The sequence below is a fragment of the Molossus molossus genome, unplaced genomic scaffold (genome assembly GCF_014108415.1).
Source record: "Molossus molossus isolate mMolMol1 unplaced genomic scaffold, mMolMol1.p scaffold_m16_p_2, whole genome shotgun sequence".
Classification (NCBI taxonomy): domain Eukaryota; kingdom Metazoa; phylum Chordata; class Mammalia; order Chiroptera; family Molossidae; genus Molossus; species Molossus molossus.
Window position 1 is genome coordinate 36,800,314 of NW_023425355.1, and position 27,085 is coordinate 36,827,398.

The 27,085-nt window shown below is 39.5% G+C and overlaps 1 protein-coding gene across 1 annotated transcript in view; it reads right to left on the reverse strand.

Moving 5' to 3' along the window:
* Nucleotides 1-257: 257 nt before the first annotated feature.
* The window catches only part of GUCY2F (guanylate cyclase 2F, retinal), a 203,578-nt gene continuing 176,750 nt past the window's right edge, over nt 258-27,085 (reverse strand). The window contains 2 exon segments of the mRNA XM_036270053.1: nt 258-462; nt 15,076-15,166. Coding sequence (XP_036125946.1) covers nt 258-462; nt 15,076-15,166 — 296 coding nt within the window.

Below are 27,085 nucleotides of genomic sequence, written 5' to 3' on the forward strand. Positions count from 1 at the left end.
TTGGTGGCTGGAGTCGGGATCTGGAGGATGGCTTCAATCCTGCTGTTTGAGAGGGACCTCCTACCTTCCTTTAGTTGGTATCCTAGGTAGGTTACCTCCTATGTGCATAGTTGAGCCTTTTTGGCTGATACTCGGTAACCTAGTTTCTGCAGTTCCTCTAGGATGGCTCATGTCACTTCTAGGTATTCCTGCAAGGAAGAGGCTGTGAGAAGGAGGTCATCTACATATTGTAGAAGGCTTACCTGTGGATGGCTTTCTCAGAAGCTGAGGAGGTCCCTGCTGAGAGCTTCATCAAACAGCGTTGGGGAGTTCTTAAATCCTTGTGGCAGGCGGGTCCATGTCAACTGTCCAGAAAATCCCCCCTCAGAATCCGTCCATTCAAAGGTGAAGATGGGTTGGCTCAAAGGTGATAAAGGCAGGGAGAAGAAGGCATCCTTCAGGTCCAGGATCATGTAGAAGGTCCTAGAGGGCAGTATGAGGCTCAAAAGGGTGTAAGGATTAGGCACAGTAGGATGTATGGTTTCTATCCGAACATTTACCTCATATAAGTCCTGGACAGGGTGATAGTTTCCTGTCCCTGGCTTCTTCACAGGCAATAAGGGTGTGTTCCAGGCTGACTGGTAGGACCGGAGAATACCTGCCTATAATAGTCTTCTGATATGCTTAGCAATCTCAACCTTAGCCTTTTGGGGAATTGGATATTGCCGTATGGAGGTAGCAGAACTCAAGAGTTGAACAAATATTGGCAGTTGGTGTGCAGCTAAGCCTGGGTGGTTAGTCTCGGCCCATACACCTGGAATTTCATCCTGCAATTTTCTTAATAGGTTCTAGTTATTTGGTCTCTCAGGGTCCCCTTCATATAGTATGTATTCCTCTGATATGGTAACTGACACCATAATTGTCTGTGGTATCTCCCCTATAGATAGGGTGGATTCTCCATTTGCAAAAGATATAGTGGCCTGTAGCTTCTGCAGCAGGTTCCTTCCAAGGAGAGGGTAGGGGCAGTCTGGCATGACTAGAAAGGAGTGTGTTATAGTCCCCTTACCTAGGTCAGTGATTTGTGCCCGTGTCCAAGGATAGGGTTTGGGCTTCCTGGTAGCTCCTATAATGGAGGTCCATTCAGAGGTAAGGGGTCCATGGGGCTTTTTGAGTACTGAGTAAGTGGCCCCTGTGTCGACTAGAAAATAAATCGGTTGGCCCTCAATTGTCAAAGTTACCGTAGGCTCCTGAGGGCCAAGTTTGTAGAAGCCTTGGCCTCTTCATTCTTGGTCCTTGAAGAGGATGCCAGGGGAGTCATTAGCCTGTTCTCTCTTTTTCTTCATGATCCCCTTGGGGCATTCATTCTTCCAATGTCCCTTTCCTTTACAATAAGCACATTGGTCCTTGTTAAGGGGAGGCCTTCCTTTCTTTTCTTTTTGGTTTCCTTGGGGTCCGTTCTTATAGTGACCTTGTGGAGTTATTTTTCTGCCCTGAGCGGCTAGTAGAATTTTAGCTGCTTTGTCTGGCCCATTATGGGATCATCCCTGTTCTGGAAGACTTTTAGAGCAATTTCTAACATCACTAAGATTCTTTCCTTCAAATCCTTCTATCTTTTGTAATTTCTTTCTGATATCTGGGGCCGACTGGGAGACAAAGGCTATGTTAGCAATACGTTTATTTTCATTTGCTTCTGGGTCCAAAGGAGAATAGGTCCAGTAGGCCTCTAAAAGTCTTTCTAGGAAGGCAGCCGGAGATTCATCCCTGCCCTGTAAAACCTCATGTATCTTATTAAAGTTTATGGGCTCCTTAGCTGCTACCCTTAGACCCCCTAAGCAGAGACTGGTAATAATGGCGTAAGGCTTCCTGACCTGCATTGGAGTTGGGATCCCAGTTAGGGGGAAGTGTGGGGAGTTGTTCCTCTATTTCTTGGTGGAATGCTTGGGTGTCCCATTCCCCTTCCCCCAAAAGGCTTTTTGCCACTTCCCTATATATTCTCCCTCTCTGTTCTGACATAAATAACATCTGCAAAATCTTTTGACAATTGCCCCATGTCAGTTGATGGGTACAGAAAAGAGTCTCCATCAAGGAGATTAATTCTTGGGGCTTCTCCGAAAAGGAGAGGTTTTGGTGTTTCCAACTGTATAAATCACTAGTTAAAAAAGGGACATAGATATAACGCTGTCCTGGAGGTGCCCCTGGCTGTGGGGGCACCTCACAGAGAGGCAACATTGGAACCCGGGAGTCTGGGATTTCTTCCCTTTTACTGTAAGGGATTCCTCCATGGGTATGTGGGGGAGGAGCCTATTAATGGGCCTCAGGAGGTCCCTGTGGATAAGGGGGAGGATTTAGTAGCCCCTCGATTGGGTCCTCTGAGTCCTCAAGCAACACCGGATAGAGCCTGTTCTTAGGGCGTGGCTCCAGCTGCAGACTCCTCCGGGGTTTTTCTGAGCCCTTTGAGGGTTGCTTGAGAGGCAATTCCCCTTTTGGTCTCCGCACGGCTAGCATAATAGTGTGGCCCCCGATTTTGGCTTTTATTTCTTTCCCCTCCATTTTTGAAGGTGCTAGGCACTTTCTTAGATAGCCCTGTTTGTCATGGGCCATATCTATCCACACATTTACATATATTTGTTGGTCAGGGTGTGGAACCTTATATATCATCGCTCTGACAGCAAACAATAGGAAGAGGTTAAATAACCCCTCAGATGGCCAGTCTATGCCAAACAACAGCCATTCTAATTCACATAGGGTCCTGAGGAAGCCTGGGTCTGCTGGCTTCCCGTAGTCACAGGAACGCTTAAAGAAATCAGAGAAGTTATTCAGCATGCATTGGAGCGGTGTTTGGGCTTTTGAATCGGCTTGCCCCATTCTGTAGGAAAGAAAAGTAGCCAGCACACAACAATAACAACACAAGGACAGACAATAACAGCAGTGAATGCCCACTTTCATTCATACACCAACCGAATCCACAAGCGGATTCAAAACCATGAGCCGGGAAGGCATCCCCTCCCGACCAGGGTGAGGCAGTTCTGCGGCGTCCCTCCTGCCGAACACCCGATACAGTTCCTCAAGGAAACAACAGAAAACATACGGAAAGGAATGGTATTTCCCTTACCTCCAGAAGTCCCAGGATGGATCCAAAAAGCTCGTGGTCAAATGGAAAGCCAATTTGAGGCGAAGGATATGGAGGCTTCCTTCGCCTAGTCCAAGGAGGCCTACACCAAAGGGAGGGGGACCTTGCGGTGATCTTGCTGGGGCCTCCAAATATTGTAACCCAGGAGAATCAACCTCACTCAGACACAAAGTAATTTTGAATATTAGGAGCTTTATTACCTGCTCAGGGACTGCAGCCAACCTTTTCAGAGGAGAACTGCAGCACCTTGTAGCAGACTTTCAGCCCTTTTATAATCAGAGTTAAAGAAGCAATAATTAGCAAGTTTGTGACAGAGAGTTAGCCAGGTGCAGTACAGTTTTATGGGGTAAGAGGAAGCTTCAGTCTCTCCTTATTTACAGCTGAAGGATGTTACTTTTCCAGTTCCCAGTGGAGGTCAAATTCCAGTTAATTTCTCACAGGGCTAAAGCCACCTATACCAGAACTCACTTTATTCCTTCTGGTCCTTGGAGAAAAACATAACAGGGCTCAATGATGGAGATAAAAATTCAGAAAGGGTGGCCACTGATCAGTCAAATAGAAAATCCAAATTCACAAATATTGTAACTTATGGAACAATTTCTGGCACTGCCAAAGAGGAAACAACATGGAAGTTTAAAAATGTAAATAATAGTGCACGTCATAGGAAAACCAAATTCTGCACAATGATTTAAGAGAGAAACATGTGGGAGGAAAATATGGCAGTAAAGTGAATGAAAGCTACACAGACAATTGCACAGGACCAAACAAGAATTACAACTAAAATAAAGACAAATCGTCAGAAAAAAGCAACAGAAAAACAGCAAGAAAAGACCATATAACCAGAGACACTGGTAGAATTGTGGAGGCATGAAAGGGTGGTGGGCTGGGAGCCCATAAACAGCAGCAGCCTTAGCTATGAGCAGCACCCTCTGAGTTAAAATCCCAAGTGGCCCCATAGTAAAGAGGGCTGGAACAAAGCACTGAATTGGCCACAGCCACTCACCTTGGGCTCAGGCAGCGGGAGGGTGGACTGAACTGAAACTCTGTGGGAACACCCAGGATTTGGAGGGCGCTCAAAGTTTTTGCGTAGTTATGGCCAAAAATAACTGTGGCCAGCTTGCTTCTTCCCAGAGCTGTAGGAAAATCAGCAGCCCCTCCCCCAGAGAACCAGCCACTTTCAGGTGAGCCAAAGAAATAGAAATTGAGGCTCCTTAACAACAAGTATCTGTTCTACCCTCTGGAAATCCTCTTAGGCAGAATAGCAGAGGGCACCTAAGGCCCAGAGTAACTGAGACTAATAGCCTCCAGGCAAAAAGCTAGAAAATAACAAACTTTCCTGGGATTGCTAATATACCCAGGAAAGTAAGACTTGACAGTGGTGTTTAACATGGGCCCTCCCACACGCATGCAAACCAGTAGAGGGAGCCACAAACAGCAGAACACCAACACCCACAGAAAAAAATGAGCAGACTCCCAAACCCACTGACATAGGCCAAATAGTGAAACAAAGAAACAAATAAAAAAAAAAAAAAACAAGAAAACTCTACCAAAGATGAGATAAATGAAATGCAGTTAAGCAAGTTATCAGAGGTACAGTTCCGAGCCATGATCTTGAGAAAGCTAAACAGCATGAGTAAGGACATGAACACCATGAGTCCAGATATAAAAACATTGAAAATCAACCAATTGGAAATGAAAAACCACCAAGAAAAAATGAAGAATGGCATAACAGAAATGAAGAACACATTGGAAGGACTAACCAGCAGAGTAGAGGAAGCAGAGGACCGAATTAGTGAGTAAAAAGACAGAATAAATCATGTGGTATTTCTCTTTTTCTGCTTGGGTTATTTCACTTAGGATAATACTTTCCAGGTCCCTTCACATGATCTGACTTATATATGGAATATAATGAACATAACAGTCTGAGGAATACGGTAGACCCAGAAACATGGAAGTAGGGCACAGACTGACATCCCTCAGAAGAGGGGGTGGGAGTGGGTGGGAAGAGATAAACCACAGAACTTGTATGCATGTATGCATAACCAATGGACATGGAAAACAAAGCTGGGGATGGGGGGGATGGAGAGAGGGTGTCAATGGGGTAAAAAAGGAGAAACATCTATAACAAAAAAAAATTAAAATTAAAAAAAAAAGGACAGAATAAAAAAAAATTAGTCACAAATCAAAAGGAATAAATAATTCAATAACAGGGAGACAGGTTAAAATAACTGTGGGACAACTGAAAACATAATAATATTCGCATTACGGATGTGCCCAAAAAAGTAGAAAATGGACAAGGGTTAGAGAATATATTTGAAGAAATAGCAACAGAAAACTTTCCAAACTTGGTGAAGGAAGAAGACATTCAAGTTCAAGAAACACAGAGAGACCCAAGTAAGAAGCCAAACAGGCACAAACCAAAACATATAATAATTAAAATGCCTAAAATTAATGACAGAGAGAAACCTAAAGGCAGCAAGAGATAAGCAACAGGTTACCTACAAAATAACCCCATTAGGCTATCATCTGACTATCTGACTTCTCAACAGAAACACTGCACCCCAGAAGGGAATAGCATGAAGTAATGAAGGTCATGAAAAACAAGGATCTCAATCCAAGACTACTCTATCCAGCAATGCAATCATTAAAAATAGAAGGTCAAAGAAAGAACTACCCAAACAAACAAAAATAAGACTAAGGAAATAGATTAGCACCAAACAAGCACTGCAAGAAAGGTCAAAAGAACTGGTGTTATTAGTAGAAGAAATAGGAAGTAAAATATAACCACAGTAAACAAAAATTGCAATAAATAAGTACATATCAATAATCACCATAAATGTAAATCATTTGAATGCTCCGATAAAAAGACACAGAGTAGCTGACTGAACAAGAAAGCGTGACTCACACATATGTTGTTTACAAGAGACCCACTTCACAACAAAAGACTCACATAGGTTGAAACTAAAGGGATAGAAAAAATCTTCCAAGCAAACAGAAAAAAAAAAAAAAGCTGGGATAGCAATACTCAAAACAGATAAATTAGATTTCAAAATAAAGGTCACAACTAGAGACAAAGTAGGCCACTACATAATATGGAAAGGATCTATCCAACAGAAAAATATAACTTTAGTAAACATATATACACCCAATATAGAAGCACAAAAATATATTTTAAATCTTCTGGAGGACTTAAAAAAAGAAAAGGACAGCAAAACAATCATAGCAGAAACTTCAACACCCTGGTGACATCACTGAATAGATCATCTAGTCAAAAAATTAAAAAGATGAAGTGCTCGTTCATATAGATTTAATAGATATCTACAGAGAATTACACCCCAAACCTGCAGAATTCACATTCTTCTCACATGTACATTGGACATTCACAAAGATAGACCACATGTTAGGATGCAAATTAAGTTTCTACAAGTTTCAGAGATTAAAATCATATCAAGCTTCTCTTCAGATCACAATGGCATGAACCTAGAAATCAATTGCAACAAGAACATGCCAAGACATTAGAACACATGGAGGCTAATTAGCATGTTATTGAACAATGAATGCATTACAATAAAAATCAAGGAAGATATTAAAAAGTTCTTAGAAACCAATGAAAATGAACACACAACACAAAATCTATGGAATGCAGTGAAAGCAGTTCTGAGAGGGAAGTTCATAGCACTACAGGCCCACAACAAAAAACAACATTAATTTCTAATTGAATACCTAAACTCACAACTTGAAGAACTAAAAAGCAAACAAATAGAAAATACTAGAGCAAGTAGAAGGAAGAAAATACTAAATATCAGAGAAGAAATACATGACAATAAAACCAAAAAATTTTTAAAATTCAAAAAATCAATATAAAAAGGGCTGGTTTTCTAAAAAGATTAACAAGATTGATGGACCCTTAGCTAGTCTCACCAAGAAACAAAGAGAGAAAAACCAAATATACAAAATCAGAAATGAAAAAAGAGAAATAAAAATGGACACCACAGAAATACAAAGGATTGTTAACAGATATTATGAACATTTATATGGCAACAAATTGGACAATCTAAGTGAAATTAAAAAAAAATTCTAGAAACAGTTAGTCTCCCAAAACTGGACCGGGAAGAGATAGAAAACTTGAACAGACCAATAACATCAAAGGAAACTGAAGATGTAATCAAGACTCTCCCAGTAAACAAAAGCCCAAACCTAGATGGCTGCATGGGGGAGTTTTACAGAACATTCCAAAAAGAACTAACACCCATTCTCCTCAAACTATTTCAAAAAACTCAAGAAGAAGGAAGACTTCCAAACTCATTTTATGAAGCCAGCATAATTCTAATTCCAAAACCAGAAAAAGACACAACAAAGAAAGAAAACTACAGGCCAATATTCCTGATGAACATAGATGCCAAAATCCTGAACAAAATACTAGCAAATTGAATCCAGTAATACACCAAAAAAATTATTCACCATGACGAAGTGGGTTTCATCCCAGGGAAGCAAGGCTGGTATAATATTCGCAAATAAATAAATGTGATACACCACATAAATAAAAGGCAGAATAAAAACCACATGATCATATCAATAGATGCTAAAAAAGCCTTTGACAAAATCCAGCACCCATTTCTGATAAAAATGCCCAGCAATCTGGGAATAGAGGGATTATATCTCGACATAATAAAGGCCATATATCAAAGACCTACAGCCAACAACATACTCAATAGGCAAAAATTAAAAGCATTTCTCTTAAAAAGAGAAACAAGACAAGGATGCCCACTTTTGCCACTCTTATTTAACATGGTCCTGGAAGTCTTAGCCACAGCAATCAGACAGGAAGAAAAAAATAAAAGAGATCTAAATTGGAAAGGAGCAAGTGAAACTGTCATTATATACAGATGACATGATACTATAGGTAGAAAACCCCAAAGGCTCCATCAAAAATTTACTAGAGTTAATAAATGAATTTGCCAAAATTGCAGGATATAAAATTAATGTCAAGAAATAGATGGCATTCTTACATAACAATGATGAATTCACAGAAAAAGAAACTAAAAAAAAAAAAAAAATCCCATATACAATTGTGGCAAAAAAAGTAAAGATACCTAGGAATAAACTTAACCAAAGAAATAAAGGACCTATTCACAGAAAACTACAGGCCATTGAAAAAAGAAATAGAGGAAGATATAAAAAAGTGGAAGCACATACCTTGTTGCTGGATTGGAAGAATTAACATCATTAAAATGTTCATACTACCCAAAGCAATCTATAGATTCAATGCAATCCTCGTCAAAATACCAACGATATACTTCACAGAACTAGAACAAATACTTCAAAAGTTTATATGAAACCAAAAAGGACCCTGAATAGCCACAGCAATCTTGAAAAAGAAGAACATTTCTTGTAGTGCTGGTTTGGTGCTAAAGTATTCCCTTAGTCTTTTTTTTTTTGTCTGGGAATCTCTTTATTTGACCTTCTATTTTGAATGACAGCCTTGCTGGGTAGAGTAGTCTTGGATTCAGATACTTGGACATGGACAGCAAAGCCGGGGATGGGGCAAGGGGGTGGGATGGGGAAGAGGGTGTCAATGGAGTAAAAAAGGAGAAACATCTGTAACAAAAATAAAATTAAATAAAGAAATGTGAAAGGGTGGCGGGCTGGGAGCCCATGGACAACAATGTTCTGAGCAATGAGCAGCACCCTCAGGGTTGAACACCCAAGCCCATCCACAGTGCAGAGGGCCGAAAGAGAGTGCTAAAATAGCCACACCACCCACCTGGGGCTACGGCATAGGGAGGGCATATCAAACTGGAACTCTGTGGGGACACCCTAAATATGGAGGGTACTCAGAGTTTTTGCTGAGTTGCGGCCACAAAGGATGGTGGCCAGTTTGTTCCTTCCCAGAACAGTGGAAAAGATCAGCAGCCCCTCCCTCAGAGTTTCAGTTTTTTCCAGGTGAGGCAAAGAAATCCAAATTGAGACTCGTTTACATCCAGCATACATCCCACCCTCTCAAAATTATCATACACAAAACACCAGGGCTATATTCCAAGTCCCTGAATAACTGAGACTAATAGCCCCCAGAAAAAAGCTAGAGGATAACTGAACCTTTCCTGGGCTAGCTCATCTACCCAGGAAATTAAGACTTGACAGTGTTGTTTAACGTGGTCCCACCCAGGTTCATCCAAACCCAGTAGAGGGAGCCACAAACAGCAGAACACCAACACCAACAGAGAAATTTTGGCAGGCTCCAAAACCCACTGAGAAAGCCAAATAGGTGAAACAAATAAACAAATCCTAAATGAAAGAACAAGACAACTCTATTGAAGATGAGATCAATGAAATGCAGTTAAGCAAATTATCAGAGGTAGAGTTCAGAGCCATGAACTGAAAAAGCTCAACAGCATGAGTAAGGACATCAGCAGCATGAGTAAGGACATCAGCAGCATGAGTAAAGATATAGAAACATTCAAAACGAACCAAGTGGAAATGAAGAATGACATAGCAGAAATAAAGAACACATTAGAAGGACTGACCAGCAGAGTAGAGGAAGCTGAGGACTGGATCAGTGATGTAGAAGACAGGTAGAAAAAAACCAACCTATCAGAAAACCAAAAGGAAAACACAATTACAAAACAGAGAGACAGCTAAAGAGAACTGTGACACAACTGGAAACGTAATAACATTCGCATCATAGGAGTCCTGGAAGAAGAAGAAAATAAGCAAGGATCAAAGAATATATTTGAAAACAGAGTGACAGAAAACTTTCCTAACTTGGTGAAGGAAGAAGGCATTCAAGCTCAAGAAACACAGAGAGCCCCAAGTAAAAAGAGACCACACCAAGACCCATAGTAATTAAAATACCAAAAATTAAAGACAAAGAGAGAATCCTAGAGGCAGAAAGAGATAAGCAACAGGTTACCTACAAAGGAAACCCCATAAGGCTCACAACTGACTTCTCAACAGAAACACTAAGGCCAGAAGGGAGGGGCATGAAGTAATAAAGGTCAAGAAAAACAAGGATCTGAATCCAAGACTATAGTATCCAGCAAGGCTATAATTCAAAACAAAAGGTCAAATAAAGAGCTTTCCAGACCAAAAAAAAAAAAAAAAAAGACTAAGGGAATATATTGACACCAAACCAACACTGCAAGATATGCTAAAAGGACTGCTATAATTAGAAGAAGAAATAGAAAGAAGAATAGAACCACACAAAATAAAAATGGCAATAAATAAGTACATATCAATTGTCACCTTAAATGTGAATAGTTTGAATGCTCCAATAAAAAGACACAGAGAAGCTGACTGGAAAAGAAAGCATCACTCACATATATGTTGTTTACAAAAGACCCCCCTCACAACAAAAGACTCACATAGGTTGAAAGTGAGGGATTGGAAAAAATCTTTCAAGCAAATGGAAAGCAAAAAATAGCTAGGGTAGTAATATTCACATCAGATAAAGTAGATTTCAAAATGAAGGTCATAACTAGAGACAAAGAAGGCCACTGCATAATATTAAAAGGATCTATCCAACTGGAAGACAGAACCTTGATAAACATATATACACCCATTATAGGAGCACCAACATATATTAAAAATCTTCCGGAGGCCTTCAAAAGAGAAATCAACAGCAATACAGTCATTGCAGGGAACTTCAATACCCCGCTGACTTCACTGGATAGATATTCTAGGCAAAAAATATTAGCAAGAAAACACAGACTCTAAATGAAGCACTAGATCAAATGCATTTAATAGATATCTACAGAGAACTACACCCAAAAATTACAGAATTCACATTCTTCTCAACTGCACATGGGACATTCTCAAAGACAGACCACATGTTAGGGCACAAATTAAGTCTCTACAAGTTCAAGAAGATTGAAATCATATCAAACATCTTCTCAGATAACAACAGCATGAATCTGGAAATCAATTCCAACAAGAACATGCAAAGACATTTGAAAACATGGAGGCTAAATAGCATGTTATTGAACAATGAATGGGTTACCATGGAGTTCAAGGAAGAAATTAAAAACTTCCTGGAAACCAATTTAAATGAACACACAACACAAAATATATGGGATGCAGCGAAAGCAGTTTTAACAGGCAAGTTCATAGCACTACAGGCCTACCTCAAGAAGCAAGAAAAATTTCTAATACACTATCTAACCTCACAACTTAAAGAATTAGAAAGCAAACAAAAAGAAAACCCCAGAACAAGTAGAAGGAAGGAAATAGTAAAGATCAGAATAGACATAAATGACATGGAGATCAAGAAAACAATCCAAAGGATCAATGAAACAAAGACCTGGTTGTATGAAAAAATAAAAAAGATTGTTGGACCCTTAGCTAGATTAACCATGAAACAAACAGAGTGAACACTAATACACAGAATCAGAAATGAAATAGGTAAAAAACTGACACCACAGAAATACAAAGGATCGTTAACAAATATTATGAACAAGTATATGGCAACAAATTCAACAATCTAAGCAAAATGAAATAATTTCTAGAAACACATAGTCTCCCAAAACTGAACCAGGAAAAAACAGAAAAGTTGAACAGACAAGTAACAACAAAATAAATTGAAGATGTAATCAAGACTCTCCCAGCAAACAAAAACCCAGGCGCAGATGGCTTCACGGGGAAATTTTACCGGACATTCAAAGAAGAACTAACACCCATTCTTCTCAAACTATTTCCAAATATTCAACAAGAAGGAAGCCTTCCAAAATCGTTTTATGAGGCCAAAATAATTCTAATGAAAAAGAAAAAAAAAAAAAAAAAAAACAGAAAAATACATTACAAAGAAGAAAAACTACAGACCAATATCCCTGATGAACATAGATGCCAAAATCCTGAACAAAATACTAACAAATATAATCCAGCAATACATAAAAAAAAATTATTCACCATGACCAAGTGGGATTCGTCCAAGGGATGCAAGGCTGGTACAATTTTTGCAAATTAATAAATGTGATACACCACATAAACAAAATGAAAGATAGAAACTATATGATCATATCCATATATGCTGAAAAAGCATTTGAAAAAATCCATCCAGCACCCATTTCTGATAAAAACACTCAGCAATCTGGGAATAGAGGCATCATATCTCGACATAATAAAGTCCATATATGAAAGAACTACACCCAACATCATACTCAATAGGCAAAAATTAAAAGCATTTCCCTTAAGAACAGAAACAAGACAAGAATGCCCACTTTTACCACTCTTATTTAACATAGTATTGGAAGTCTTAGACACAGCAATTAGACAGGAAGAAAAAATAAAAGGGATCCAAATGGGAATGGAGGAAGTGAAACTGTCATTATTCGCATATGACATGATATTATACGCAGATAACCCCAAACACTCCATCAAAAATTTACTAGACTTATTAAATGAATTTGGCAAAGTAAAAGAATACAAAATTAATGTCAAGAAATCAACAGCATTCTTATACACCAATGATACACTCACAGAAAGAGCAACCAAAAAACAATCTCAATTACCATCTTGGCAAACAAAAAATTAAAGAAAACTAAAAATAAACTTAACCAAAAAATATAGGAGCTATTCTCAAAAAACTAGGGGTCATTGAAAAAACAAATAGAGGAAGATATAAGAAAGTGGAAACACATACCTTGTTCATGGATTGGATGAATTAACATCATTAAAATGTCCATACTATCCGAAGTAATCTATAGATTCAATGCAATTTCCATCAAAATACCAATGATGTACTTCACAGAACTAGAACAAATACTTCAAAAGTTCATATGGAACAAAAAAAAAAGAAAAAAAGAAAAAAAAAACCTCAAATAGCCACAGCAATCTTGAAAAAGAAGAACAAAGTTGGAGGGATATCGTTACCCGATTTCAGGTTATACTACAAAGCCACTCTCATCAAAGCAGCCTGGTACTGGCACAAGAACAGGCAGATAGACCAGTGGAACAGACCAGAGAACCCAGACATGGACCCAAGGCAATATGCTCAATTAATATTTGACAAAGGTGGCAAGAGCATACAGTGGAGTAAGATAGCCTCTTTAATAAATGGTGTTGAGAAAATTGGATAGCTATATGTAGAAAAATGAAACTAGACGATCAACTTACACCATACACAAGAATAAACCCAAAATGGATAAAAGACTTAAATGTGATGTGTGAATCCATAAAAATTTTAGAAGACAATGTAGGCAAAAATATTTCAAATATCATACACAGCAGAATTTTCACTGATACATCACCTAAGGCAACAGAAAAAAAGGAGAAAATGAACACATGGGACTACATCAAACTCAAAAGCTTTTGCACAGCAAAAGATACAATCATCAAAATGGAAAGGTAACCCACTCTATGGGTGAGCATAATTGCCAATGATATATCACATAAGGGGTTAATTTCCAATATATAGAGAGTGCTCACACAGCTCAACAAAAGAAAAACAAAGAACCCAATTAAAAAATGGGCAGAGGAACTAAATAGATACTTCTCCAAACAGGACATACAAATGGCTAAGAAACATATGAAGAAACGCTCAATATCACTAATCATCAGAAAGATGCATATTCAAACAACAATGAGGTATCACCTCACACCTGTCTGAGTGGCCGCCATCAACAAATCATCAAACAACAAGTGTTGGTGAGGGTGTGGATAAAAGGGGTCTCTAGTACACTGCTGGTGGGAATGCCGACTGATGCAGCCACTATGGAAAACAATATGGTGTTACCTCAAAAAATAAAAAATTGAACTGTCATTTGACCCTGTGATCCCACTTCTAGGAATATACCCTAAGAAGCCTGAAACATCAATCAGAAAGAATATATCTACCCCAATGTTCGTAGCAGCACTATTTACAATAGCTAAGATCTGTAAACAGCCCAAATGTCCGTCAGTAGATGAAAAGATAAAAAAAGCTGCGGTATATATACACAATGGAGTACTATGCAGCTGTAAGAAAGAAAGATCTCTTATTTTTTGAGACAATTTAGTGTGACCTGGAGAGTATTATCCTAAGAGAAACAATCCAAACAGAGAAATACAAGTAACATATGATCTCACTTATTTGTGGAATATAATGAACATAACAGTCTGAGGAATAGGGTTGTCCCAAAGACATGGAAGTGGGGTACAGACAGACAATCCTCAGAAGAGGGGTAGTGGGATAGAGATAAACCACAGAATTTATATGCATGTATGCATGTACAATGGACAACAAAGCCGGGGAGAGGGCAGGAATGGAGGGTGAGGGGGGAATCAGTGGGGGGAAAAGGAGAATTATCTGTAACAAAAATAAACAAATAATTTTTTTAAAAGCTGTAGTACATATACACAATGGAGTACTATGCAGCTGTAAGAAAGATCTCTTATCTTTTGAGATGACATGGAGTGACCTGAAAAGTTTTTCCTAAGCAAAACAGGCCAAGCAGAGAAAGACAAATATCGTATGATCTCACTTATTTGTGGAATATAATGAACATAACAGTCTGAAGAACACGGTAGTCCCAGAGACGTGGAAATGGGATACAGACAGACAATCCCCAGAAGGGGAGATGGGGGGAAGAGATAAACCACAGAACTTACATGCATGTACACATAAGCAATGGACATGTACAACAAAGCTGGGGACAGGGCGGGGAGGGAGGGTGAGGAGGGTGTCAACGGTGGAAAATGAGCAACATCTGTACCAAAAATAAATAATAAATAAATAAATAGGAGAGAAAGATGCCATTCACACTCTGGAAAATGCAGGAATTCTAACAATCTTACTCACCATAGCCATATTTTAAGTAAAAGCAAACTGAAGCAAAAGGGAGCAACATTTTGGGAACCAAAAATCGTGCTGAAAATTCTGCCCAAGTTATATCTGAGTTTCAGCCCCTTAGGTAAACTCTTTCAGCAGACCATGACCTCTCTAAAAGCAGGTTTTTTCCATGTGGTTTGATTCACAAAACAAAAGAATATTATACCTTGAGATCTGTCCTTTCTCGAAGCTGCACTTCATAACCTTCAGAGCTTGAAAAATTGTCATGGTGCTATGACTGACATGAATGTGATAAGCTGTAAAAGAAAGAGAGGCATGACTTTGGATCCTTTCAGGTAAAATCAATGAGAAAGTATTAATGTAATTAATACCCCACATCTACATGAACTAGACCCTAAACAAAATCCCTGAGAACTTTAGTTATTGTTTTACCAGGGGAGGGGTGGGTATGGCCTTCCCCACCAGACCCAAATAAGGCTGTAGCACCTAGACACCACCTCAGATAAAAGAACATGAAATAGAAAGGTGTTCATTTAACTTGAGGGTTGAGGTGGAGAAACCAGCAACCACTACTGTGCTTTCAGCTGAAATGTGACCTCCTCTGAAGGAAGTAAGGCTTCAAGCAACCTCTCACAGCTCTCACAGCTGCTGCCTGAGGTTGAACTCCCAAGGTTTACATATCCTACTTAAGAGACAAAAGAGTGACTTTTCCATATACACCCATACAACTCTATTTCAATACTGTTGTACATAAAATTTATAAAATCAATGAGAAGTGACTTAAGACTTCTGTCAACATTTTGTGCCTACTATATATTTATAATTGTCCTTTGGGTGGGTACATCTAGCTGTGTATATACACTAATATATTATTTTCTGACTAATGATCCCAACCTGGGGTAAAAGCTTTACATGGGTAACTATGACTAACAATTTTTTTATGGAAAATTTTATTTTATTTTGTTTTCATTCTTTTATTTAAATTAATTTATTTATAATTGTTACAGATGTTTCTCCTTTCCCCCCCACTGATTCCCCCGACTAACAATTTTTTTGGCATCTAAGTATAATTCTTTGGTAACTCATTCATTAACTGAAGCAGAATCATTGACCTTCCTGAAAACTGTCATCCTATGAAGACCTTCTTCAAGTTCAGTCTTAAATAAAAATCCAAGACTTTTTCTCATACACATTTGAGAAGGTAATTCTTTTAGATACCCAGTACAATTTAGGTAAGAAGACATGGTTCAAAAGACTGGAAGATATTTTTTTTTTATGTTTACTCGCAATGACTTTCCTTTATTTGACATGTCAGTACTGTTATTGGTGTTTTCCTCACTTACTCATGGTTACCCAGAACATCTAAAAAAGGGCGTCCTATTACTAAAAATTATATAATCATCTAGTGTTTCCCTAGCCAGCCCTATGTGTGCCATTTCACTAGCATCAGGTTGTCAGGGAGCCTTTCAGTAGAGTAATCCTACTGGTGGGGAACATGCAGCTCAAAAGAGAGAGAGCGAGCTCATTCAGACCATCATTTAGTTGTGTGGCAAGGAAGCTAACTCCAGGGCTGTGTCACTAGTCACTTCCATTCCAGAATCAATGGATACTACTCGGGGAGGTATTGTGAAATTGATTTTTTTAATAGACCTGTAACATGCTTCAGCCTCACATCCAAAATGAGGTTAGATGCTACACTTAACAGACATTCAATCAGGTGTACAGTTTAATGCTATATTTAAGTCACAGTTTTTAGCTTCCAGGAAAGCACAATAACTAGCTCCTTTAGTGCAAAGCCCACATGTGTATACATCTTTGTATCCCTCCTAATGCTTTCCTTGTATAATCAGTGCTTAATTAACACCTGCTGTATATGATTCATTCCATTTTCTTCTTCCTAGCTGATCACTGGACAAAGCACTGCCTAAATCTGAAAACTTCTGCTCTCAGCTCTATATATTCTATGTGAAGTGTGTGGAGATTCCTTGGTACAGACCAGAATATGATTTTAGTCTTCTACAAGCTTACATCAGTCCAGGGTACTGTGCCAAATCAGTATTGCAGTTCCATGATCAATTTCACTTCATCTTGAGTTGCACTTCTAAAGCAAAGTCATATGCTTACAGAAGTTCCTGGATGACTATGTCCATGGCCTCAGCCATGTCCATACGTTTTGAAGACTTTCCCAGATGTCAGAAAATTTATTCTGACAGCAACTTCTAAGTTTCATGCTGCCTCCTCAATCATGGCTGTATAGGCTAGATTGATTAAGACTGGATCCAATGTACAAGCCTGTTTCTGCACATGAGTGATGAGGACAGGCACCACCCACAGTGATATAGCCCACAATATATCATCAGGGACTGGTTTGTGTATATTGCTGAAATTTGGGAAGATCTCTCTTGCTTGGTAACTGCCAAAGCCAGAGCTGCTAAGGGCCTATGTGTTGTTTAAATATAAAATTTATGATTTTTCTGTACTAGCATGAACAGATTATTTTGCTCAACCAGGATATACATAAAGGCACATTGTGATTAACAGTAGCAGTAAATAACCAAGAAAGTACTGCTGGCAGCACACAAATGTCATAATGGTTCATACAGTTGTCTTCTCAAAGAAGGAGTGGTATCATTGATACTGTGGATGTTTTTATAGAAGTTAAGGGTTTATATATGAGCAAGTTAAAATTAATTATTTCAGAGTCCCAAGCTCCATAGGTTGAGGGATTATTGCCAGCTAAATTCAAGGGACCTATTTGATAAAGCCAAAAAACCCGGGGTCCTAACTACTTCAAAAAGAGTACTAAAACAGCAAACAGCAGCTGGCTAGGAGGCAAGTGGCTCTGGGTGTGTCTCCACAAACCAGTTGAATAACTAAAAATGTCAGTTTCTCAGTTATTTCTTTTTTCAACGTGACTCCCCCAAACACACCAGGCTGGCCAATTTTTTCCTTTACCCAAAGAATTTTTTAGTTGTTTTGATCAAATACTGGCTGTTTGAGTGTCACTTAGTCATAGCTTCATTTCTATAACAAGAAAGTTAAAGTTCAATCCAACATCACCCCCTACTGGTTTCCCAATAGAGACCAGAAAAAATGCATTAAATCTCTTTAATCTTCTTAAATTATCTTTTATATTTCTTCAAAACATTAAGTACCCTGCTCTCTTCCCCTTCTCTTGAAGAAGAATTACTTTCTCAAAAGTAAGAGGTTACCATGTCATCCATCTTGCAATAAGTACTTATGTAACCCTGTTGACTCCATCCAAGAAGCTGTATTCACAGTGTTTCCAAATAGGCAGTATCTGGGCATGGTAAGGCCCACCACTCCATTGATTCTGGAATGGAAGTGACTAGTGACTCAGCCCTGGAGTTAACTTCCTTGCCACACAACTAGATGATGGTCTGAATGAGCTCGCTCTCTCTCTTTTGAGCTGCATGTTCCCCACCAATAGGATTACTCTACTGAAAGACTCCCTGACAACCTGATGCTAGTGAAATGGCACACATAGGGCTGGCTAGGGAAACACTAGATGATTATAAGATTTTTAGTAACAGGCAGTTGGGATTACAGTCGACAGGTATGCATTCAATGCTAATAGGGGAGCACTGCCAAGGGAAGGAATATAGCTGCATAAAAGAATAAAGTTGCCACCAAATAGCTCTGGGGATCAGAATTAAGTCTTATAATGAGTAATGAACTCTTTGCCCTATGAGAAGCAAGTTGATAATGATGCAGACATGACTACCTTACTGATTTATACCTTTGACCTAAATAACAGTTATATCCAAGATGCTTATTATATCTGTCAACAGGGACAAATGAGTATCAAACCCAAACCAGAAATGCCTGGGCTGGGACTCAGAGTCCAAACATGTTTGTTGCAAAGAAAAAATAGGACACTTTCTTGTGCCTTAGTGTTGGAAGGAAGAATGCCATGGGGCTATTTGTCTCTCAAACTGTGTCTATCAAGAGAATTATTGCTAAGACAGTTTTTAAATCCAAAAAGAAGTAAAGTTGACTTTCAATCATTTGTATTATGGTCATGGAAGAGCAGTATATATAGATAACCTACGAATATTTATTTTTTGCCCTTAGAATGTTTTTGTTCTTATATTTTAATATTGCTCTGTTAGGTGTTCACAGAGTGAACATTACTTAATAAAACTTCAACAACCATACTGAAAACCTAGTTCAGGAGTATCTAGCAAGTTCCCACTTTCACCATTCTGATTTCTACTCTGTTTCTATTAAAATTGTTCAGAATTATCTTTTTGCTGTTTCCTGAGTTAGAAAAAGTAATTAGTTTCTTTGCTTCAAAAAGTTCTTTCTGAGATTTAATTTTTAAGAATAACAATAAGAATTAAAAAACTTGTTTCTCATTTTAATTAATTTTTCACCCATTCAGAAGCATTTACTGAGCCCTGAGCTAGGCACCTAGGGGAATAAAAAAGAAATGTAACACATAGTCTCAGTTGAACAGGAGATTATAGTCTAATTGAAGAAAAGAGAAAACAAAACAGGAAGCAATTAACTATCAACCCAAAACTATGTATGGTTGAGGCAAGATAAATGTTACAGCAGAAGTGCTGTAATAGTTTAGAGTGGGGGAAGTTAATTAGGACCTAATTCAGTTAAGAAGGGTCCAATGGAGAAAGCAGAATTTGATTTGAATATTGATGGGTGAATAGGATTTGAAAAGAACAAAAGAGATGGGAATCAAAAGTTTGTGGTTGGGATTGAGCATGGAATTTTGGGAAGCTCGTAGAGAAAGCAGTCTGTGTAGCTCAGCTGGCTAGAAAGAAAGGACAGACACAGTTGGATATTGGATTGTACAAACTGTAGGACCTTGATAATTTTGAGCAGGAAATATATGATGAAAATATGTTTTTCCTTTTTTTGGAATCAGATCAGTATATAGAATGCATTGAAAGGGGGGAAAGTATAACCAGGGAAACCTGTTAAATGGCTGTTGCAGTAATCTAATCACAATATTGTGAGTACTGGAAAGGAGGTACTGATGGTGGTGGGGCACAAAGAGTTGATAAAAGAGAGATATTGTGAAAGGAGAACCAACAGACTTGTCGACTATCTGATTGAAATCATAAGGAAATTGGCATGGGTTTATGAACTTATGTTGGTTTTTGGGAAAAGGTGACTTCAAGTTTTAGGTATGTTGAATTCAGTATAATGGTGAATCATCCAAGAAGAGATGTACTAAGGGGATTTGGAGATGTGGAACTGTAGTACAAATGAGAAATGAGAGCTTTCCTTTAAAAGAAAAATACTGAATACCTACAATGTCCTAAGCATTCGGGGTACAAACATGAATAATTTATGGTTCCAGCCATCAAGGAGCATCTAATGGAAAGACAGACAAATAAATGTAGATTATGCTGATGACTATGAGAAGGATGGATAGAGAGAAGTAAGATTGGAAGCAAAAAGATGCTATTGCAATGATCCAGGCAACAAATGCTGGTTATCTAGCCTTGAGTAATGAGAGTCAAGAAGAGACAAGACATATTCCAGAAATACTTAAAAGGTAAAACATTCAAGACTGAATAGTTAGTTGAAGAGTGAAGGTCAAGGTGAGGGAGGAATCAAGAAGAGTGACTCCCAAGAATAACTGGAATAACAAGATGAATGGTGATACCAGCAATTGAAATAGAGAATAGAAACAGAAAGAAGAGGAAGTTCCTGTAGGAAGAAAATAATTCTGTTTGTGATGTGTTGAGGCTGAGGTCCATGTAGAACATTCAGATGGAAATGTCAGAAGCAAGTTTGATATACAAGGCTAAAGCTTAAGAAAAAAGACATGGAGTCAAGATGGCAGCATAGGTAAACGCGGTATCGCCTCCTCCCACAACCACATCAAAATTGCAATGAAACTACAATACAACCATCATTCAGAACTGCCTGAAATCAAGCTGAATGGAAGTCCTACAACTGTTAAATTAAAGCAGCTACCACATCAAGACTGGTAGGAGGGGCAGAGGTACAAATGAGCTGGTCCCACACCCACGTGTGGCGGATAAAAATCAGGAGGGTACTTTGGATGGGAAGGTCCTCCCTGAGGAGTGAGGGGTCCCTGTCCCACACCAGGTACCCAACTCAGGGTCCAGTTCCAGGAAGAAAAGTCCCCATAATTTCTGGCTGTAAAACCAACAGGAACTGAGTCAGAGGGAGGCTGCGGTGACAGAAGCCCCACGCAGCTCTTCTTAAAGGGCCTGCACACAGGCTTACTTGGTCTTGCTCCCTCTGAGCTCAGAGAGGAGGCAGCTTGAGGGGCACCAGAGAACAGGGAAAAACTGAGCTGATTAGCCATGGGATGAGGGCTAGAGGGGCAGCTTCCTCTAGAACACACGTGCTGGCGGAGGCCTTTGTTCCTTTGGTGAGCCCTTCTCCCAAAGGGCAGGCAGACTGCTGCCATGTCTGGGCCTCTAGCAACCTGGCTCAAACTGTTGGCCCCAACCCTGGTGATTCCTTGAGCCCCCACCGCCCAACTTTTGGGCCCACCCAAGCTGTTTCCAAAGGCTTTACCATAGGATTAGCCTGTCTTGGATCCTGCTACAGAGTTTCCTCAAATCTCCCAAACAAGCAGCATTTGGTCTCAGAGAGCCCCATACCTCTCATTAAGTGGCCCCAGGCCTGGCACTAGAAGCAGCCAGCCTTGGTTCACAACTTGGCTTTTCCTGGACACCTCCAAGACCAGCAAATGAGGCAGCCATCTGGAGATCACTTTGTAGCTCATGCCAGGTGGCCCTGGATAAAACACAGGCAGTGGCTGACTATGCCCCAGAGCCAGCACACCCAGTGGACATCTACAGACCACATCAAAACACCACCACCCAACCACCTACACAAGTGACACACTCAATGAGTGGACTCAGTGGGTACTAGAGCCCTGCTGAAGTAAGTCTTGCTCTGTGTGGTGGGCCCCTACACAGCTGATCTTCCAAGGTAGTCAGAGGCCAGTGGCTAGTGTGCACAGCCAGTCCTTGCAGCTGATCAGCCTGAGTAAATCCCTCCCATTGACATGCCAACAGAAATCAAGACTCAATTACAACAGAAGGATGTACAGTCCACATTAGGGGTGCACCTCAAGGGCCCAGCTGGGGTGATCAGTGAGGCTGTACCACTAGCTCCTACAGGACACCTACAACATTAGGCCACCCTATGAAGCCTAGGAGACATAGCAACTCTGTGTAATACATAGAAACAATCACAGGGAAGCAGCTAAAACGAGACAAAGAAACATTTCACAAATGAAAGAAAAGAACAAAACTCCAGGAAAAGAACTAAACAAAATGGAGATGAGCAATCAATCAGATGCAGAGTTCAAAACACAAGTTGTAAGGTTACTCAAGGAACATGGTGAGACATTCAAGAGACTTAATGAGACCTTCGAGGAACTTAAGGGACCTCCAAGGAACTTAGTGACAACATCAACAACATAAAAAATGGACCAGTCAGAAACGAAGGATGCACTAACTGAAATAAAGAATAATTTACAGGGAATCAATAGTAGAGTAGGGAAAGCCTAGAAGAAAACCATCGATTTGGAATATAAGGAAGCAGAAAACACCCAACCAGAATAGTAAAAGGAAAAAAGAATCCAAAAAAAAATGAGGATAGTGTAAGGAACCTCTGGGACAACTTCAAGCATGCCAACATTCGCATCATAGGGGTGCCAGAAGGAGAAGAGAGAGAGCAAGAAATTGAAAACCTATTTGAAACAATGACAGAAAACTTCCCTCGCTTTGTGAAGGAAACAGACATACAAGTCCAGGAAGCACAGAGAGACACACACAAGATGAACCCAAAGAGGTTCACACCAAGACACATCATCATCAAAATGCCAAAGGTTAAACACAAAGAGAGAATCTTAAAAGCAGCTAGAGAAAAGCAGTCCATTACCTACATAGGAGCTCCCATAAGATTTTCAGCTGATTTCTCAAAAGAAACTTAGCAGGCCAGAAAGAAGTGGCAAGAGAGATTCAAGATGATGAAAAACAATGACCTACAACCAAGCTTACTCTATCCTGCAAAGTTATCATTTAGAATAGAGGGGCGTATCAAGAGTTTCCCAGACAAGAAAAAGCTAAAGGACTTCATCACCACCAAACCAGTACTATATGAAATATTAAAGAGTCTTCTTGAAGGTGAAGAAGAACAAAAATATAAACAATAAAATGGCAATTAATACCTATTTATCAACAATTGAATCTACAAACAAAATAAGCAGGCAGAACAGAAACAGACTCATAGATACAGAGAACTTTTTGTTGTTTGCTAGATGGGTGGGGGCTGGGGAGATGGGTGAAAAAGGTGAAGGAATTAAGAAGTACAAATTGGTTGTTAGACTGATGAACCTCAAAGGGAAGGGGGGAGGGAGGGCAGGATGAGATAAACCAAAGACCTTCTATGCATATATGGATAACCAGAGGACACTGACACTAGTGTGGGGAAGACAGGAAAGGTTCAAGATTGGGGAGGAGGTGGTCAATGGAGAAAAAAGGTAGAAATATCTGTAATACATTCAAGAATAAAAATGAGTTTAAAAAAATAAAAGAAAGAAGACATGCGCTAAAGTTGTGCAGTTGGAAGTCGTCAGCATACAAGTGGTAGTTAAATAATAAACATGAATGAGATCACCCAGAAGAGTATGTAAGGAAAGAGAAACAGTGGATGAAGGACAGAACCCTGAGCAGTATCAGTATCTAATGAAAAGAGACAGAAAAGATTATCAGACAATGGTAGAAAATAAAAGCCAGATTGCAGTGGGTTGAGAAAGAATTAAAGGTTAGAATGTGCAGAAAGCAAGGAGACCATAACTCATAGCTTTACAGAAAATATGGGAGCAGCCACAGTTAGAGAGCAGGACTTGCTAAGAGAAGCAGGAAATGAAATGAAGAAAAATCATTCAGCAAGTGAGGAGCATGTCAGAAAATGCAATTGATGAAAGTTTTAGGGATTATTTGTCAATAATATCAAATGCTGCAGAAATAAAAACAGATTAGTACTGGAAACAGTGGTAGTGGCTGAAGCCAGATTACAAAGGGGCTAAAGGATGAGTGGATATTGAAAAAGTGGCATAGTGAGTATCAATCACTCTTTTAAGAAATCTGGTAGGAAGGGAATAAAAAGAATGGGGGAAGAAAAGGAGCCTAGAAGAGCAAAGTAATGATAAAAAAAGAGGTAAGTGAAAAGGGGAATAAGAAGGGCTACTAGGTGAGATATTTCTGATAACAAGTGAGATATCTGTCAAATTATCTGTGACTTTGTTAAGGTACATGGAAAGAATATGACGAAGGAGTGATCCTGAAAATATTCAAGCAAGTGGGAGGAGTGTAGGAGACAAATACTTCAGGAGTTTATATTCTAAGTAATTAAGTGAATTATCCTAAATACAACATGTCAATATTGTATCATAGCCAAACATGGAAATGTTGGCTTTAACAATAAAGGTACACTGAAAGGGTTTGGTATCTTGGTAAACTTGGAGCAGCCTTAAAAGAATTATGCAGCAGTCCAGGCAGTGTGGCTCACTTGTTGAGAATCAACCCATGCACCAAGAGGTTGCAAGTTCGATTCTAGGTCAGGGCATATGCCCAGGTTGTGGGCCCAATTTCCAGTGGGGGACATGCAGAAGGTGGCTAATCGATGTTCGCTCTCATTAATGTTTCTATCTCTCTCTCCCTTTCCCTTCCTCTCTCTCTAAAACCAATAAAGAAAAATATTTTTTTAAAAAAAGAATTATTCAGCAACAGACACCTGGATAATCCAGCTACCAGTAATCAGGGAAGAGATACACTCTCCCTCCTTTTCTAGTTCTCCCTTGAGGCACATGGGAATGTCAACTCTCTTCCTTTAACTGACTGTTGTTGCCTGAATCTGGACTGGCACCTCTGACAGGTGCTGCATCTAAGGGCTAAAAACTTAACACATGTCAAAGCACTTAAAACCTGCGTGGTAGATAAGTGTAAACTATCTTCTCATCATCATCAATGTCAGTATCACTAAACTGGTAAGTCTTGGAACCAGCCTTGGGACTGTGGCTATGACTCAGCTCCAGAGAAAGTTTAATAATCAGCAAAGCCTCTCATAATGATTTCCTATAGCCAATAACAGTGATCTTTTGCCCTTATGGGACTTTGTATCTCAGCATGCTTCAAATCAGGGTCTCTCTTACCTGGTGCACTTTGAGAAAAGGATCCCTGCCCTCAAATAAGCATGTCTGTCGACACAGAGGTAGGCAATGGGTTCCATGCAAATGCTATATGAGAGGGAGAAACTCACTGGCTGACCATTATCACAGACTGATGCTCGGTCTTTCAGCTTTGAGTCAGTCACACAGGAGTTCCCAAGGATATTGATAAGAATATTAGAAGGGCAGGAAGCATGGGCACTGTCTGGCCTTGGCATAGAACTGCTGTCGAGAACTGTGGGTTGCATTAGTCAACAAAAGGACAGAGAAAGAAAAGAGGTGGTATAGAATATGGTTTAGTTGAGATGAGGTGGTAGCAGGAGAATTAAAACTAAAAGCAAATCACCCACTTCATAATTCTGCAGTAGCCTTCTCACTTTCATTTCAGATTATCAAGTGCCAGAGAAAGTAATTCCAATTTTACAGGTAAAAAAACAAACAAACAAACAAACAAACAAAAAGAAAACACAGACAGATTTGGTGAATCACAGCTGGTTCAATATTTTTCCTTTGCCCTGTATTTATTTTTAATAAACAGGAATAAAAATTAGATTCCATTTTGGGATTCACATAGCACTTCTCTGTCCTGGAAACAGCCCACTAACTCCCCACTGTAGCCATAAAGTACCAAAACACCTAATGGCCTCATTCCCAAGATCCCCAACAACTGTCTGAACAATATCAGCTAGATTGATTAAACCAGTGGCTGTGTTACTGCTCATTCTGAATCATCTTTAATTTTAGTTTCAACTAAATTAGCTTTTGGTGATCTGTTTTTTTCTCTTCAACTGCTTGAATTCAACAAGTTGAGACAGGTCATCTGATTCCATGGATATTTTTCCTTCTTTGTAGTTTCCATGTGTGCTTCTTGATTAATTTGAAGCTCCTGCTGATTGACAGGTATGATGTCTATTTATGAGCCCTATTTAGATGTCTTTGTCTAGCCCTGACGCTCTCTACCTGACCTTAAAGGGCCCTGTCTAATCTGAGATAAGCACATTGCCCTATATGAAATTTAAGTGTTGGAACATTTCAGACTACTGTGAAGGATTCAATGAATGGAGTTAATCATTTTCCAGCTCTGCCTTGGTTCCTGGGACAGAGGAGCTGTCTAAAATTTGGGATTCCTGTGGCATCTTTCTCCATCAATAAGACATGCATCCATGTTGCAGACAATGTGGAAACATTCCTGCAAAGCTACAAAAACTTTAGCCCATTTCTACCTGGAAACAAGATAACACATTCAATCAAGTGCAAGGAAGCATCACACCAACATGAGTGAATAAAGTCATCTATTCTCTACTCATCCCCTGCAACATTTGATAGAAAAAATAGAAATTGATAGGCTGGACTGGTGGGTAAAGGTGGAAACAAGGGATTACAATCTCAGTTAACCACTTCCCAGACCATAGAACAACAGGTGGGCTTTTAGTTATCCTATAGTAAACCCTAAGAACCTCAGGTCTAATAGCACTTTGACTTGAGTAATGCTAGAATTATCTTCTGTATAAAAATGGTACCTAGAATTACCCGCAGGAACTGCTAGGTGCTGAAGAACCAGAGAGGCCTCTGCGACCCAGCAGGGACTGTGAGATCCAGTTACCCGTGGAACCTGCAGGGTACAGGGGCACAAAAGAGGCATGTGCAACCCAGCTGTGAACAAGATAGGCATAGAGGATGTGAAAATGGAGGTAGGGTGAATGGAAGCCAAACAGATGATCTCCAAGTACCAAACAAGAATTACAACTAAAATAAAGACAAATTCTCAGGACAAAAGCAACAGAAAAGCATCAGGACAGGACCAAATAACCAGAGACACTGGTAGGATCTACGGAGGCATGAGAGTGTGGCGGGCTGGGAGCCCATGGAGAGCAGCAGTCTTAGGTGTGAGCAGTGCCCTTGGGGAATATAGACCAAGCCCACTTTACAGTGCAAAGAGCCGGGACAGAGTGTGAAAACATCCACAGCCACGCACCTGGGGACTACAACAGAGGAAGGGCAGACTGGA